The following is an 18,762-nucleotide window of genomic DNA, read 5'->3' on the forward strand; positions in this document are numbered from 1 at the left end:
GCTAACTGTTAAATATAATATCAAGTACTCTTAACTCCTTAAATTCCATAAGGTAAAATACTTAAATTGGTAAACTAAAAAGAAATTTGGTAAACTAAAAAGAAATTTGAAATTATTTTGTGTTATCATAAAAACAAGGTTACTATAAATTAAAAGTCCCAACAGGTATAATTCTACATACAAGGAGTCAAGAGGTTTCAACTGCATTTCAATTAAAGTACTGTAAATAACAAAATATTTCATCTTATTAAAATGGGTTAATTTATCTAAATTCAGAAATGTATAAGAGTTATTTCAAGGTGCAAATAGATAGAAGGATCAATGGATTAAAAATTATTAAAAGTTTCTAAATATAAAAATATATTTAGGGCCGCCCAAACCAAAGGACCTGGGGTCCACGCAGGTGCAGGGTGTAAGGGTGCAGGCCGGAGAGGGGTTCACTGTCGATGAAGAGCAGCTCCCATTCTGGTCTTAGAGGAATCTGAAAGGGAAACAAGTAGCAGGAATCTCTATTTTTTACAATAAACTGTGTTTCCACTGATGTGGAAGAGGTTGGAAGGCTTCAGACTTCCCAAATAAGAAGCGGAAACGGAGCAGATGGAATCAAGATACAATGGAACAGAAGACAGTGATTCCAGGAATGCCTACTGTTATTCCCCCTGGACTTACTCGGGAACAAGAGAGAGCTTACATAGGTCCCCTTCCCCTGAGCCCATCTACAATAGTGAGGGGAAGCGACTTAACACCAGAGAGTTCCGTACCCGCAAAAAGCTGGAAGAGGAGCGGCACAACCTCATCACAGAGATGGTTGCCCTCAACCCTGATTTCAAGCCACCTGCAGATTATAAACCTCCAGCAACACGTGTGAGTGATAAAGTAATGATCCCTCAAGATGAGTATCCAGAAATCAACTTTGTTGGGCTACTAATTGGGCCCAGAGGGAACACCCTGAAGAATATTGAGAAGGAGTGCAACGCCAAGATCATGATCCGGGGGAAAGGGTCTGTGAAAGAAGGGAAGGTTGGGCGCAAAGATGGCCAGATGTTGCCAGGGCAAGATGAACCACTTCATGCCCTAGTCACTGCCAATACAATGGAGAATGTTAAAAAGGCAGTAGAGCAGATCAGAAACATCCTGAAGCAAGGTATTGAGACCCCAGAGGACCAGAATGATCTACGGAAGATGCAGCTTTGAGAATTGGCCCGCTTGAATGGTACCCTTCGGGAAGATGATAACAGAATCTTAAGACCCTGGCAGAGCTCAGAGACCCGCAGCATTACCAATACTACAGTGTGCACCAAGTGTGGAGGAGCTGGCCACATTGCTTCAGATTGCAAGTTTCAAAGGCCTGGTGACCCCCAGTCAGCTCAGGATAAAGCACGGATGGATAAAGAATATTTGTCCTTGATGGCTGAACTTGGGGAAGCCCCTGTCCCAGCATCTGTGGGCTCCACCTCTGGGCCTGCGACCACACTCTTGGCTAGTGCACCTCGGCCTGCTGCTCCTGCCAACAACCTGCCTCCACCGTCTCTCATGTCCACCACCCAGAGCCGCCCACCCTGGATGAATTCTGGCCTTCAGAGAGTCGGCCTTATCATGACATGCATGGAGGTGGTCCTGGCGGGCCTGGAGGTGGCCCCCACAGCTTCCCACACCCAGCCTGACAGGTGGGCATGGTGGACATCCCATGCAGCACAACCCAAATGGACCCCCACCCCCTTGGATGCAGCCACCGCCACCACTGATGAACCAGGGCCCCCACCCACCTGGGCACCATGGCCCTCCTCCGATGGATCAGTACCTGGGAAGTATGCCTGTGGGCTCTGGGGTCTATCGCCTGCATCAAGGAAAAGGTATGATGCCGCCTCCGCCTATGGGCATGATGCCGCCACCGCCGCCGCCTCCCAGTGGGCAGCCCCCGCCCCCTCCCTCTGGTCCTCTTCCCCCATGGCAGCAGCAGCAGCAGCAGCCTCCGCCACCCCCTCCGCCCAGCAGCAGTATGGCTTCCAGTACCCCCTTGCCATGGCAGCAAAGATCCCTCCCCGCAGCGGCGATGGCCCGAGCCATGAGAGTGAGGACTTTCCGCGCCCATTGGTGACCCTTCCAGGCAGACAGCCTCAGCAGCGCCCCTGGTGGACAGGATGGTTCGGCAAAGCAGCCTGAGTTATTTTTGTGGACGGAATCGGAACACGCTGGCTCCATATCGTGAAATTTTTATTTTTTTCTTTTTCCTTTGTTATTTCCTTATCTCTTCCTTTCTTCAGACTCCGTCCAAGGAGATGCTCTCCCCGGTCTTCTGCTGCAATTAGAATCCTTCCCTTCTCTCCATTCCTCCTTCTCCCCCTGCCAAGGAGAGGAGAGCAAATGGTCTTAGGCACAGGCTTTGACTATTAATGTTAGGCTGAGGGGGGTCCTTTGGTTCTAAGTGTTTCAAGGGTCCATAGCCACCCCTAAAAACGTTTGTCTTAAATTTTTGAGTAGCAGTTTATCTCTGCCATCTTGTCAAAGAGACTTGTAAAGTTGCCAAGGGTGGCTTTTCATAACCATCCTGCACTCCTGCCAGCAGTAGGGACACAGCTGAAGCCACCTTGGACTGGCCTGCCAGCCCAGAGTCCTTTCCACGCTCCCCGACCACCTAAGCTGCCACAGAATCCATTTGTTCCTCTCCTTCCTGGAAGCCTTCCTCTTTTATTTTAGTCCCGAATGTCTGAATGTTTTGCAGTGTCTAGGGGTTTGAGCCCCTCGTTCTTTGTTCTGCTTCTCTCCCCGCCCCTTCCCTCTTCATGGAGTGATTATGTTGACAATAATGTGTAACGTGCGTTCTCTTCACTGGTTTATCTACAGAAATTTCTCTGGGCTTTTTTTCGGTGTTTGATTCAACACTGCACTAAAGGGGGTGTTTCCTTGAATAAAAGAGCAGTGTGGTTTAAAATAAATAAATAAATAAATAATAGAAATATATTTAATGAAAAACGTTTCCAGGTAAAAAGTCTTTATGTGGTAAAGTATAATTATAATACATCTAAATAAATAAAAAAGGGCCTCATTAATATAAAGGTCTACAAATAAAAGATAAATATTAAAATGTTTATATGTAACTAAGTTGGTTACATATGAAACACAAATAGTTGAAACTGTTCAAGGTTGTTCCCTAAGGACAAATATTAATGTATTGACATATTTATATGTTAAAATGACAAAAACTTCTAAAAATATTAATTACATTGTGTCTGTTAAGTTTTATCCCCTAGAACAAGTAATCTTGGAAAAATTAAGGTTTGTACATCTGTGGTTAACCAGCAACTGTTATTTTTCTTTAAAAGATTTTTCTTTAAAAGCTAACCTTGGTTAATATAAAATCATCAATAAAAGTGTGGTACATTACTCTTCTTTACATATTAAATGTGTTCATATCTTTCAGGTATACAAGTCTTTAAGGTAAAAGGTTTAAAGGAACATTTTATCAAGCTGGTATTCTCCAAACTAAAATTGTCTGTAATGATAATTTAAACTTATAAGGATAATAGAATTTATTAGGGATTTATTTATTTGATGTTTTGTAACCAAATCTTATTTTACCTTTTACACTAAGATATAGAAATTTAAAGATATTTTAAAAGATAATGAAAGCCTGATCTGCTTAAAGGTTAATATTATAAAACATTTTTGCCACTTTTCCACATAAAAGAGCGCTCAGCCTTTCCTTAATTAATGTTTCGGATGTATGTCATATTGTGCTAGCTAACATTCATACAGAGTCAGGAAACAATATATGTAAACTTTATAAAATGATATCTAAAAAGAGAGACAAAGATCAGCTTCAGAACTAAAACACTTTACCTAAGATTTGTAAAGAGCCCTGCCTTACCTGAGATAGGGCTCTGCCTCCCACCTTACAGCATGTCAAAATGACTTCAAAGTAGGCCAGATTTCAGTTGATTTAAAGTTATATCCAAAGATTAATTTTATTGAAAAGATTACTATGATCTCAAATAGAAAATATAAAATATAACTCAGCCAAGTTTCAAAATTATATACAAGCTAAATATGTTTTTACTGTTGTTAATTTCATTTGTATTTTCATTATAACTGAAAGAAAAGTGACCATGACACTTGGAGCAACCAAGAGATCTTTATTGTGGCAGTGTCTGATTAACAGAAAACAACGAGAGAGAGAGAGAGAGAGAGAGAGAGAGAGAGAGAGAGAGAGAGAGAGGGAGAGGGAGAGGAGAAAGCAAGAGAGGGGTAACTGGCAGGAGAGAGTTTTTATAACCAAAATCTAATGGGCTCTCTGGGTCTGTAAGCTGCCTTGTTGGGAGTACAGTGATTGTATCACACAGTAGTTGCTAAGGGTATCATCTTCTGCCTTCAGGCAGACCTGGCAGGGGTCAGATGTGGGTTTTGTTGAACCAGATAGGTAGGGGTCAAGTGTTCAACCTTGAGTGTGGTTGAGTGTTCAGCATAGAGTGGAGTTGAGTGTTCAGACTTCAGGCAAACAAGCAAAGCTAACATTTGTTCAGCCTGCTCCACAATTAACAATAACTGATGCCTGTTAATATTTTACAGAGGTAATACTTCATGAACATACAACCTAAATTAATTTGAGATATTAAGCCATCATCTGTAGACAGATAATAATTAAAAGGGATTAAATTAACTGTAAAGGGGCTAAGGTTATGGCTCAGCAGTAGAATGCTTGCCTTGCATGTGTGAGGCACTGGGTTCAATCCTCAACATCACATAAGTAAATAGATAAGATAAAGGTATTGTGTTATGTATAGATTAAAAACAAAAAAAATGTTAACTGTAAAGTTATAAACATTAAAGTGAAAGCCCAGTATTCTTATTTTAAAACTGGTAAAACTGACTTGCTAGATGTTTAAGGCCAAACTTAAAAATTAAGGTTAAATAAAGGGGCGAAGAAAACCAATATTTGGCTCTTGCCCTCTGAGTCAGCCTGAACTCAGGACAGGGGGAAGAGCTTTACAACTCTGGGCCACATAACCTCCTGATAAGGGAGATTAATGAGACCATTAGAGAACAGAAAGCCAATCAGACTGCAAAAGAGGAGGGTCATTAAAAAAGGGGAGATATGCCTGATTTTTCCTAGGGAAGCCACATGGTCAGCAAGAACTTGACCCATCCTAATGCAGATGACACTAAAAGAGCTGAAATGTTGCTCACAAGTTCCCCAAGAGTGTCCTCCAAGGAAACTCAGCTGACTCTTACCAATAGATAAAAACAAGGTCAGTTTGACCAGCTTGGTCTTCAACACCTAGCAAAAACAGTTAAGACCAAAGCACAGCCATTCCTGGGTATTTAAAAAGAAATAATAGTTATTTTAATGTAACTTAAGATGTACACTTGTGTTAGCACCCTCCAAAAAATAAGTAAGACTGGAGGCAACAAAAGAGAGATTCTTAGGCAAAAATGCCTGATAATAAAAATTGCCAGAGCCAGAAGTTTTTAGTCAGTTTAAGGACTACAGATCTTCCTAATCTCCTAACAGGTAGATGCAATCAATGTTTATTAATATAATTATCTAACCCTAAATAGCAAAGGGATCTTTACTGAACACAGAGGTCATGCCAAAAAGGTATTTTTATAAAAATCAGATGACGTTAACAATTTAATTTAACTAAATGTTGTGTCTACATTCCTGATAATTCTGAAACTGTTAAAGATTTATGTTTTCTAAAAAAGGGCCTTATTAGGCTTTGTTAGGCCTTGTTATGGGGACAATTTCTCAGGTCTTCTGCCTCCTGGTAAACAATTATTAATTTCTATTATTTTCATGATATTCGTGGACAGGTTTTCAGATGCTACAACTGCTATTTTGTATTAATCTTGTTTCAGTACTCATGTGTTGAGAGCCACAGCCGAAGAGGCCCCAGCAAACTTCCAGCTGCCAGCAAACTTTCAGACTGCCAGCTGATGATTGGATCACAGTGGCCCCAGCAAACTTCTAGATGCCAACTGATTGGCTCCTCTATGGTGATGCTCATTGGGCTGTTTCCCTGCCCTTTCAGACCACGGAGCTGCTCATTGGGGGACTTTTTTGGCTCCGCCCATGCGACCCAGCCAATCAGGCTCAAGAGCAGGAGAATTGTGGGAGGTGGAGAGGTGTGTGTTGGGGTAAGAGGCTTGTGGGAAGCCAGTGGTGGCAGTTGGACTCTGAGGGTTTTTCCTGAGGAGCTGTTTTGTTTGGCGTGTGTGGTTCTAAAAATAAAGTTAGTTTCTTTTGACAAGTGGCTCCTGAATTGTGCCCAGCCAGACTGCGGCACTCATGTCTTTTTGTTTCTCTCATAGAAGTGCCCACCCCCAGGTGAATTTACATCCTGTTCTTCCTGAACCAGATTTTTACCATGGACTCCTTGACCCACTCAGTTTCTAAAAATGGACTCCAAACTGCTTGCCCACTTCACATCACCCCCTCTCAGGTCAAAGCAGCAAGAACAGTCATCGCCCTTTTCCCTTACAGCAGTAGGAGGTCCCTAACATTAGAGAAAAAAATTATGGTCAGTATAGATATTTGCCAATATGTCTAGCTCAGGAAGATGTACCTGGGGAACTACTCCCAAGATCACACTGGGTGATCTCCCAGAAAGAGACACTTGCTTCCACAACCCAACTTATAAGTGAGATAACTTCCTCTTCACCAAAAATTGTGCTTCCCGGGTCTCACTTTGAACTCCTTGCCTGAATCTCCAAACTGTCAATAACTCTGAACTATGTAACCTACTATTTTGATGGAGTAAAAGGAAAAGAACACCTGGACTTATTAAAAGGCCAAGGCCCACTGATTTATCAACATAGACGGGCTATCCCCATTTTAGTTCCCCTCTGACTGGTTTGGGAATAGCTAGATCTACTGCGTTTAGGAACTGCAGTTCTTATCGCAGGCTCTAAAAAAAAAATTTCAAGTCCCTCAGCCATCAAATAGATATAGATTTAGGAGAACTAGAAAGGTCAATCTCCAAACTAGAGGTTTCACTAGAGTCTCTGACAGAAATAGTCTTACAAAACAGATGAGGTCTAGATCATCTCTTTCTAAAACAAGGAGGACTTTGTATGGCTCCAGGAGAAACTTGCTGTTTCTATGCAACTGGGATAATAAAGGACAGTTTCGCGCTAGTGAGAAACAAGTTAAAGGAAAGAGAGAAAGCACAAGAAACTTCAGGCAATTGGTTCCAAAACCTATTCTCATGGTCCCCTTGGTTGACTACCATCATTTCAGCCGTAGTTGGGCCCCTAGTCCTTCTCCTGATTGGGATTACTGTAGGACCCTGCCTCTTAAAAACCCTCTTAAATCATACACACAATAATGTAGGTGAGGTCTGACTTATGGTCTTGCGAGCCCAGTATGGTCCCTTAGACAGAGAAGGATGAAAAAGAAACTGAGGCCTAATGATGTGCAAGATTGACATCAAACCTACTAAAACCAATGGGGAATGTAATAGTAAAAGCAAATGTGACTCCATTTTGGTTTTATAAGTGGGAGAACTCTGTAAAACAACCATGCCATTCTGTAAAACAACCATGCCAAGTACAAGGATCATGACTGGGGCAAGATGTTCTTTTCCTTTTGCTATAGAAACCTTTAAGAACACAGAACTACCTAATGGGACATTGTTTCTGTAACTAGGGTAACGGGGCTCTGTTTCTGTAACTGGAGTGATTGGGCTAACTGTGATTGGTTAGGCTTCCCTCTGCTTGACTGCACTCTCCTGCTTCTGTAACGTGGCTTGCTTGCATTGGCTAGACCCTCGAACATCCCTTTTGAGGTTTTCAGGCTTATAAGGAGTGCCCTTGCAATTGTTTGAAGCTGATCAGGGAAACAGCTTTATGTTCTAGTCAGCTGCCACCAGTGTGCTTCATTAAAGGCTTGATTTGATTATAGGTGAGTGGTCTGGAAGTCAATTTATAAAACCCTGGGATGAAGCTTTAACTATAACAATTACTGTAGGCCCCAGGTGAGAGAGCACATCATCAGGAAGGACATGGCAGAAGGAAACTGCTCGCCTCATGGTGGCTAGGAAGCAGAGTGATGGGGAGGGGGCCATAGGAAGGATGAACCCTTCCACCACACTCCCCCAGTGACCAACCTCCTCCAGCCATGCCCCACCTGTCCACAGGTACCACCCAGTCGATTCAAACTAGGATGGACTGATTAGGTTACAGCTCTCACAATCCAATCATTTCACTTTCAACCACTCCTACATTAACATAAGAGCTTATATCCAAACTATAACATAAGTCAGTTGTTCCTTCTACCCCTATACTGCCTGCTGAGTTTTCAGCTAAGCTGGATGCTTTCTATACCCATGCATTTCTTCCAATGTTCTTCCCTAGGCCAGATGCTCATTTGAACCATACATTTCTCATTAAGTGTCCCCATAAGCTGACTCCTCCTTCTACCAGTGCATCTCCTGCTGAATTTTCCCTGAGGCTGTATGGTATTTCCACCAGGCACTCCTTGCAATATCTTTCCCTAGGCTACATGATACTTCCAACCATGTGCTTCCTGCAGTGTTCCCTTTAGACTGCCTTTAATTTCAAACCATGCTCTAATTACCCAGACCTCCTTTAGGCCAGCTCCAATATCTATCCATAGACTTCCCATCTAATTCACACACTTACTTGGTGTTCTCTCCACCCATGCACCTCCTATCGACTTCTTCCTGTCCGAAAAACACAAATCTCCAGGCAGCCTTTGATTTTTGCATTCCCAAATTGAACCCTCAGTGAAAAATGGACTAAAAATAAAAAACTTCACAATATCTTTGGCATGTAAAACTCTCTTTGAAATTTCTCTTGGGATTCCTGGAAAGTCACAGAGATTTGTTCTTTCACTTTGTGGACACAGTGTGCTAAAATAATTAGATTTATTTGTTGCTGCTACTGACAAGTTGTCAAAACAAAACCTCTGACATCTCCAGATAGTTTTTGAGTTTGCTCTGATGCCTTCCAGAAGGTACTGTACCCAGCTAAAGGCCACAGTTCTTATCTTCAACAAAAAAGGACAGTCTCACAGCTCCATAGAAAAAGACAGGACCGCCAATACCAGTACTTCAAAGAGCAGGCTTGGATACAGGTTTCTGGTATCGAAGATTCTAATGACACAATCACCTTTAAGACCATGCCAGTGGGAAGAGTCAGATTTCAAAAATACCTCTGTTGAGAAGCAGACAATTTTATGAAATCCCCAGTCTTTTGAATCCTAACTTGTCTGACTTTCACCAAATAAAATGGAAGTAAAAGTCATTAAGAATCAGTTATTGAGAACGTTTTCCTAAAAATTCAAGAGACACTAATATGTTGGTATTGAAGACTTGACCTTCATTTTCCCAGGGAAATTTCTACCTCAAGGCACTTTTGTCAGGACAGAGCCTCAACAATATGTAGAAGGGCAGGGCTTTTATCTCTGCTGTGTTGTGCACTTGCCATGTAACCTTGAGTGAGCTAAATGCCATCTCTGGGCCTTGTTGACCTCAGCTGTAAGTATGGAGACCCTTTAAAATTCCTGTTCCCTTACTCCATTTGCCAATTTTCAGAAGAAAATTTTTTCTTAGTAAAATATCATAGTCTGATGAATGTATATCACCATTACCTTTAAAATACTTTTTCTAACCCCCTAATTTTATAGCTGATGGGCCCCCAAGTAATCAACACCATGAGATCAGAATTCTATTATCCTCCCTCTCTTTTCACTGTTTTCAACCCTTTGTGTCAAGAAGAGCCTCCACAGTTGACTTGGTGAATTCCTTTCATTCTATGTTTCAGAATTTAAATATCTAATAACTGCAATGTCTGACCTTTCTTCCTAGTGCTAACTGGTTCCCTTTAGTCGATTTTGCTTTAACAGAAATTTAGAGATCTTTTCCACCAATGTTATTATAAAATCCATATTGTGCAAAGAAATTAATCTTTGTTTTTGTGAAGGTTTCTGAAGGTGAAACTCTTAAAATAATACCAAATGCAGGACCTATTCACAGCTTCTTCTTAGATTTAAACTGTAGCCCTGAAAGAACAAAAAATAAAACAAATTAAGTAAATACTGGCCCTAGCCTAAAGATAGTTTGAGAAGTACTCTACTATTTCATTAAATGAGAGGACTGATTATTTGAAAATTGTGGTTTTGGAATTAATTCATGGTGATAACATCAAACTCAAGTATTATAGAAATAGCCTGATGTTGACTGTAAATGAGTGAAGTACATCACACCTGAAACTCAAAAGACAGGGATGTGGACTGTGGCAAACCAGAGACTTTTATCCTAATAGGACAGCACTTTGTCATCTTCGGCTGGAGGTAACCATGTGCATGTCCAGATATTTTGATTTATCAATGGAAGAAAGAAATTCAGATATTCAAGTATAAAGTTCTTGATTTTTAAATGTGAGCAGCTAACTAATTTTCTTTTAAAACATCTGTTTAGGCCTAGCAAATTTATCTGCTGTTTGGATTAGGTATATAAGCTGCCACTTATTAATTTCTGCATTAGGTAATAATGTTTCTGAGTTTAGTACAATGATCTCTCTCTCTAGAATCTTATTTTGGGAGTAACAGAGCTCTCATTTTAAAGAGTTAGACCATTTCTTTTTTTGGCTACTTCCTTTCAGATCTGTCACATTCTAGGACAAGAGGATATGGGCCTTCACAACACCTAAGTTCCTAAAGGTTGTTTCCAGTGGAAATTCGGCCTAGAACTTAGGCCTTGAGTTCAAACTAATGCCAAGACATTGTCTACCTACAAGTTCTCACCAGGCTTGGCTCTGGGGCTCATCTATTCTTCCAGGTAGTATTATCTGTCATGTTGACCTGTGTCAGAGTCTGGTACTGATGTAACTAACCACAGACCTGATTGGCAGCCTTTCCTTGCTCACTTGCCTCTGCAATGCTGTCCTGTGAAGAATCCAGGGGATACTTTAATTTTGTTTAGTTCTTTAAAAAGTCATAGTCATCACTAGGCATAGTGGTGCATGCCTGTAATCCCAGCAATTTGAGAGGCTGAGACAGGAGAATCGTGAGTTCAAAGCCAGACTCAGCAACTGTGAGGCCCTAAGCAACTTAGTGAGACCCTGTATCTAAATAAAACACAAAATAGGGCTGGGGATGTGGCTCAGTGGTCGAAAACCCCTGAGTTCAATCCCCAGTACACCCTTCCCCCTCCAAAAAAGTCTTAGTCATAAGCCAAATAAATAGTTTTAAAACACTGGATAGCTATTTAACCACCATGTCAAGATCTGAGTATAATGACTTCCTCCCTGGCATTGCATGGAACTCTCCACAGAAGGATATGGGACTAGGAGAAATCCAGGCCCTGGACATTGAGATGTTTCACTGCAGGGAAGAGAGGGGCAATGGTGTCTCTACCATGTGATCAGCTGAAGGGGACCCTCCACCTGCAGTCTCTGGGGAGAGGCCTGCTTGCTACTTGCATGAGCAGTGCAGGAAGAGATGAACTTGGCCAAGGAATGCTTCAAGGCTCTATGTGGAATCACAGCTTTGTGGGGTGGATGTCCTGACCATGAGGTTTCTGTAAGTGTGAGGACCTGCGGGCATTATGTGGCAATAAAGGCTTCTTGGGTTTCTACATGCACAGCGTCCAAGGAGCCCTAAGCACAACCCTGACACTGTTTCCTTCATCTTCAGGCTGCTCCTGGGCATTAGCCAAAGGCCAAGCCAGGTGCTTCTGCTTCCACAGAGGCAGAGAGGGTGAGTCAGCACCAGGCACAGGGAGCACAGAGGAAACCAGAGCGTGGCCTGCCACTGCATAAGCCATCTTTTAAAATGAGGCAGAGTGTAAGAATATGAATGAAGAATAAATGAATTAGCATCCCCATCATTCCTGTTTCAGACATTTCCTTGTGGTTTCTCCATCCCTCCTCCATCTTTGTGTGAACACCCCATCCCATTAAGTTCATGCCAATGGTGTGCCACATTCTCCCCCCACTCCCACCACTGCCACCTTCTGACTTCAGACTTTCTCTACTGTGAAGAAAGCCTTCCCCACCTCAGTCATGGTCTTCAGCTCCCCCCCCCCCCAGTTACCAGCTTCCTGCTGGGAACCCCACGTGCCTGGGAAGGCCCCAGCCAACCCCCTGGCCTCCCAGGGTCCTCCTTGTTCAGGGCCTACGAGGACAGCTTCTCTGCCTCCTACCCCAGCCAGCTCCCCCCAACCAGGGACCGCACTGTCTCTATTAGAAACTGCTCCCCTGAAATCACTGATTCGAACACCCCATACTGACCCCTGCTGTCACCCCTCCAACCCTCTTTGGGATAACCCCTCCTGGGTGCCTCACAAACCCCTCCAACTCAACATGACAGAAACTGAGAGGAGTCACATCCACAAGCTTTGACTTAAACGCTTTAATAATGTGGTTGATGACAACAGCACAGGATCCCTCCTCTATGGGATTTGGGGGCTGGGTGAGACTTTTGTGGAAGTTCCACCAGGGCTGGAGACCCAGTCGTCATTACTTCTTACTCTTTTTTGGTTTCTTGACATCTGGAGGGTTGGCGTTATCCTCGAAGAGGCGATAGAGATGCCGATTCTTCTCCAGCACCTTCCCCACGTGCTCCGGGGTGATGCGCATCTTGCGGTTGCTGTGGGCCTCTTGACCTGCCAGATCCAGGATTTTAGCGGTCAGGTACTCAAGGACACCAGCCAGGAAAACAGGAGCGGAAGAGCTCAGTCGCTGGCCATAGTGACCCTGCCTCAGGAAGCGGTCCACACGGCTAACAGGGAACTGAAGCTGTGCTCTGGTGGATCTGGAGATGGTCTGCTTCTTAGACTTGTAGCTCCGACGGTATTTTTTCCCGGCCATGATGCTTGATGGATTCTGCTACCACAGGCTGGGCTTGATTTTTCCACTAGCCCGGCGCATCAAATTACCAGTGCTTAGTCCCACCCACTTGTTTCCCTGTGCTTCTCCTTGGTCAAAGCTGTCTTTGTGACAACTCAGACTTTATGATGTCACTGGTGTTCACCAGGCTCTGATTAGGCCTCACCCTGTAAATGCCTGTCAGGAATCTGATCAACCCAATGTCTTTTTAAAGAAGCTTGACTTGACTTGTTGACTTGAACACTCTACAAAAAAACTGTTTCAGTGAAAAACTTTTCCTTGTCTGTAGAATATAGCTCCAGGTTATGTGACTTTAGTCTTTCTTCTTTTTTTTTTTTTTTTTTTGGTACCAGGCATTGAACTCAGAGGCACTCGGCCACTGAGCCACATCCCCAGCCCTATTTTGTATTTTATTTAGACACAGGGTCTCACTGAGTTGCTTAGGACCTTGTTAAGTTGCTGAGACTAGCCTCCAACTTTCAGTCATCCTGCCTCAGCCTCAAGAACTACCAAGATTACAGGTGTGTGCCACTTTGCCCGGCTCTTTCATTGTATTTGAGCTCTTTTACATCCCTTTGTAAGTTGTAGGTTACTGATAGACATGTACAACCTCCAATAAATGTGCAAGTGTCCTCCTCTCACACAGTAATCAAACCAATTTCGCCTGCTTTTGCATATTCATATCAAAGCTCTAATCAATATCTGCTTCTGTTCTTTGATTCTCCTTTAAAGTAGTTATAATATCTGTCAATTTATTTAATATCTGCCAAATTATTATGTGATAAATATATATATATATATATATATATATATATATATGTCATGATTTTACTTTTTTTTTTTTTTTTGGTACTGGGAATTGAACTCAGAGGCACTCAGCCACTGAGTCACATCCCCAGCCCTATTTTGTATATTATTTAGAGACAGGGTCTCACTGAGTTGCTTAGTGCCTCACTTTTCCTGAGGCTGGCTTTGAACTCATGATTCTCCTGCCTTAGCCTCCTGAGCTGCTAGGATTACAGGTGCATGCCATCATGCCCAGAAATTTTACATTTTTATAAAATTTATATGTATATATCACATTCTGTTTAACTATTCATCAGTTGATGGATCTTTGGGCTGTTTCTCCCTTTTTGCTGTTATAAATAATACTGCTATGAGCATTTATCTATAAGTTTTTGTATGAACATATGTCTTCAATTCTCTTGTGTCTGTATCAAAAAGTGCAATTGCTTGGTCGTATAGTGAGAATTTGTTTTATGATCTGATTATTTGGATCTCTCTCTAAATAAACTGATAGTTTGTACCTTCTCTCTATTGGGTGAGAGAAAATACAGAATCTGGTTTGTCAGTTGTTTTGTTTATTTTTGCAGCTCAATACAAAGAAAAATTTCATGCTCTGTGGAAGGAGAACAGCTCTTTGATATCTGTACCAGGCAGTTTTATTGTTTCTGTGTTTACTCCTGACCCATGGCTGAAAATTGTAAAATTGAAGTGAAAAGCTCTGTGTGTCTGTGCTGAAGTATCTACATGTCTGTAATTCAGAATTGCCTTCACTTCAAATTGTGTAAGTAAAATTTTCTAAACTCTACATGGTACTAATTTATGACATGATAAATTCTCTAAAATTAAAGGAGTTGTGTTCTGATTGATATGTCCAGATAACTAATTGCTTACATAAATTGAATGCTTCTACAAATCCCTGAAAATAAAGAAATGGAATCTTTGATTCTTTATATGTACTAAATTAAAATATATGTATTCTCTCAGAGACCAATTAGTTTTAAGAATTCAAATTCATATAATTTATTTAAATATTTAACAAAATAAGTTTAATCTTTAATGCTTAATAAAAATAACTATACTTTCTATGATATATCAGTATTAGTAAAACAAACACATTCTTTTTTTCTAGTTGGGTATGCTTTTTCCTAAACTAGCCCAGTTTTATTAATCACATAAAGTAGTATTCTAGTTATTATTTAGCATTATGAAAATATTTTTATTTTATTGGGGTAAGAACATTTAACATGAGATCTGGCCTCTTAATTTTTGGGGGGTGGGTACTGAGTTTTGAACTCAGGGGCACTCGACAATTGAGCCAAATGCTTACCCCTATTTTGTATTTTATTTAGATTCAGGGTCTCACTGAGTTGCTTAGCACCTCACTAAATTGCTGAGGCTGGCTTTGAACTCAAGATCCTCCTGCCTCTGTCTCTCGAGCTGCTGGGATTACAGGCATGCACCACCGCACCCAGCCTGACCTCTTGAATTTTAAGTATACAGTACTACCTGTATTGTTGTAGGCAAATGTTATACAGCAGGTCTCTAGAATTCTTTATCTTGCAAAATTGAAACCAAATTCTGACCATCTTGTGCTTCCACCATAAAAAGGTTTTTTATCTTGCAGAAGGTTTAAGACAAGAGAATCTGAAAAGGAACACAAATCTGTGTTAAAACTTTGCCAAATCTGTCTCAGTTTTGATGGGCTCACCCAGAAGCTTATAGAAAAGAGGTTGTGGTTCCTTTAAAATCAATGATGGGATGCAAACCTAGAATTTGGTTTTCACCCTGTGAAAATAACAAAGACTCCTTGGTGCATGGCCCTGCTTTTAATAAGAAATTGTAAAAGTTTGCTCTTCACCTGAAACATTAATCTGTTCAAATAGCAGAGATTTCATATTTCACTAGAATGACATTCTATATTTTGCTTGTCAATTTATCTTGTCATTGATTATTCTCCTTAAAATAAATAGCAAATCTACATTTCTGTCAATGTTAAGGATTTGTATTTATTTAAATGTTGTGTTTATTAAACATTGTGTGGTCACTTTGATTACTAGGTAGATAGCCTTACTACAGTCATTCATGTTCACCCATGAGCCTACTGGTGAACCCTCAAAGCTGCTTCTCCCTTTGTCCATGGTCTTCCTTGTTTAATCTAGCCTTAATTAGGACATGCTCTCTGCCCTTGCACTTGCCAACAGATTATTTCCTAAGATAACTGATGTTACACTCATGCACCTCCTTCCATGCTCTTTGGCTAGAGACTATATTCTGGCTATATCCTGTGGGTCATGCATTTCCAGCAACATAACCCCAAAGTGGATGTTCAGTTCCCCATGCACCTCCTGCTGATCCCTACTCTGGATTAGCTGCAACCCTTACCAATATATCACAAAGTATCACCCTAGGTTGACTCTACCACCCACCAGCATACTGCTTGCCAAGTCCTAAATTGCACTTTATATTCCTTGTACATCCTGCTTGGTCCTTCCCTGGACAGGATGCTGCCTTCATATATTCTCTAGGCTATTCCTCCCTAGGTTGGCTGTATTTTTCCCTTTGCATCTCTTTAGAATTTTCCTAGGCTAGCCACTTTCAACTCCTGCACTTCCTGGTGGGTTCTCCCTTACCATGGCTGCTTTCTGCATTTCCTTCCTTCTTATTTCTCCCTCAGTCTAGATGCAACTTCTTCCCAGGCACATTTTGTTAGTTGATTCTCTAGGAGGATGCTCTATTACCTATACACTTCCTGATGAGTATTCTTTGAATGGATGATAGCTCCACCCATGTACCTCTTGCTATTTTTCTCTCCTGGGCTGACTGAACTCTATGAGCCACTTGCCAAGTGTTCGCTTAGATTGTCATGATCACTCACTCATGCACTTTCTATCAAGTCCCCCTCTAACCTGAATGCCCCCGTCTTCTCATGCATCTCCAGCTTAGTGTTTGATTCTCCCTTCCACCATGCATTTCCTGATGGGCTAATCCTTAAGCTGGCTCCACCCTGTACTATTCAACACCTTCAATATAGCCTCAATATGCACATCCTGCTATGCTTTCCTTTCAGCTGGATGCTCTTTCTACCCATACATCTCCAGCCAGTTTCTACCTTAGGATGGGTGCACCCTCATGCATTTATGTATCTCCTTCAATTACTCCCCTAGAACATAAATTCTCTAAAATCTTGTATCTCCTTCTGTGTCCTCTGCTAGGCTTGTGGCACCTTTTACTCATGAACTTGCTGAGTTTTCCCCTAGGATGAATGCTTCCTCCACCCATGCCTTACCTGCTAAATGTTACCCCAAACTGGGTGCTTTCTCCCTATGTGCATTTCTTGCAATATCCTCATCTCTGCTGTCTGGCCTCTTCACTTAAGCACTTCCTGCCTAGTATTTTCCCCCAAGATGAATGAACCCTCAATGATATAGCTCCTGCTAGGTCCTCCTGTAGACTGGTTATACTTGTACTTTCTGCCAGGTCTTTGTGAGGTTGGTACACCCAGGTGGGAGGGTTCTCCCACCTGGAGGGGCGAGTCCCCTCCACCCTGGCTTCGGGGGTATAAGAGCCCCCTCTAACACCCAGGAGGGAGGGGTCTCCCAACTGGAGGGGCGAGTCCCCTCTACCCTTCATGTGGAGGTATATGAGTTCCCCCAGACACCCAGGTAAAAGGGGTCTCCCGCCTGGAGGGGCGAGTCCCTGTTCCTGGCTGCAGCTGTGTAGGAGACCCCCCATATACATCTAGGTGGGTGGTGTTTCTTGCCTGGAGGGATGAGTCCCAGCTACCCTGGCTGCGCATGGATACAAGCTCTCCGTGACACCCAGGTAAAAGGAGTATCCCGCCAGGAGGGGTGAGTCCCTGCTACCCTGGCTGCAGGTGTACACGAGCCCTCCCACACACACAGAGCAACCAGATGGGAGGGATCTCATGCCTGGAGGGGTGAGTCCCCTCTACAGGGGATGAGGCAGAATACAAGCTAGCAAGGACACCAAGGTGGGAAGGGACTCTCGCCTGGAGGAGCCAGACTGCTCTACCCTGGCTGCGGCAATGTTAAGAGTTCCCCCAGACAACCACGTCCCTTTTCATTCACCCAGGCCCAGATGCTAGCACTAGGCTCTCCATTACTGGGCCCAGCTCCTTGCTTGAGCCCCTGGCCACCCTTCTCAGGGACTCTGTCCCTGTCCCTTGGTCTCAGGCCCCTTTTACCGGCACCCTCCTGTGACTCTCCTCTGTTCCCCTTATTCTGTGGTATCTTGGCACTGCCCGGACCCTCTACTCCTCCTGCTTCTTTCTAGCCTGGGCTCCTCAAATGGGTCCTGGCTGCCCACCGACCCCACCCCAAACTCTGTATCCCCTCACAGTGCCCGCTTTTGCCCCTCCTTTGGTCCAGGTCCCTCTCTAAGGATCTATTCACCTGGGGCACAGGAGCTGAATCCACTGGCCTCTGCACCCTGAATGCTCCCAGTGGGAAAAAGCCCTGCCACTTGCCTATGTCCCCTTGGCCGCCTGAACCTTGATGCCTGGAAGTTAACATGTGACTTGCTCCAACCCAGCCCTGAGAGATCCCCTCCCTTCTCGCCAGTGCCCTCTCACCCTCTCGCCTTGCATGCTGCCCCTACCCCAACCCAGGCTTCCCTAACCCTGGTCCTTTGTGCTCCAGTCCCAGGGCCTGGCTGCTTGCCTGAGCCCCTGATGGCATTCCTAATATCCTTTACCATAGCATGGAGTCTCTTTGTGTTGTGTCTGATCTGGGCCCACCAGCTGGCTTCCCTAGTTGCTGGTTGCGCTTTTCTCTGTCTTCTGGTCCTGGTGTAACCCCTTCCTCGCCTTCCTCTCGCGAATTCCCCTGGTGCTTGTGGGTCTCCTTCTCTTGGGGTCTGTTATCCCTGATCAGTTGGGTGGGTCCCTTTCCTGGGCTCCTGGCTTCAGTCCTGGGTCTCGCCCCTCTGAGCACCCACCACGACCCCCCGCGTGCCTTCCCGTCGCCCTCCTCCTGTCCCCCTTCCCTTGCCAGGCCTCCTTTGCCAGGTCCCTGTCTCTGGATTCTAACCTGGGCCAGAGCGCCTAATGGGAAACAGAGCCCTGCCCCTCACCAGGGCCCCTTGCTCTTTCTGGCTGCTTGGTTCTGC

General features: G+C 43.3%; 1 protein-coding gene and 1 pseudogene across 1 annotated transcript; one reads left to right on the forward strand and one right to left on the reverse strand.

The window, feature by feature from the left end:
- Positions 1 to 571: 571 nt before the first annotated feature.
- On the forward strand, positions 572 to 2,213 carry LOC144250760 (splicing factor 1 pseudogene; annotated as a pseudogene).
- Positions 2,214 to 12,480: 10,267 nt separating this feature from the next.
- LOC113181899 (histone H2A-Bbd type 1-like) lies at positions 12,481 to 12,831 on the reverse strand. The gene has a single exon (XM_026387591.2). It carries the CDS (start codon positions 12,829 to 12,831, stop codon positions 12,481 to 12,483), a length of 351 nt encoding a protein of 116 aa, XP_026243376.2.
- Positions 12,832 to 18,762: the final 5,931 nt, after the last annotated feature.

This window comes from Urocitellus parryii, chromosome X, assembly GCF_045843805.1.
Source record: "Urocitellus parryii isolate mUroPar1 chromosome X, mUroPar1.hap1, whole genome shotgun sequence".
Taxonomy (NCBI): Eukaryota; Metazoa; Chordata; class Mammalia; order Rodentia; family Sciuridae; genus Urocitellus; species Urocitellus parryii.

Coding starts and splice junctions, on each gene's coding strand:
- LOC113181899 (XM_026387591.2), bottom strand. CDS start 12,831: ATGGCCGGGAAAAAATACCGTCGGAGCTACAAGTCTAAGAAGCAGACC.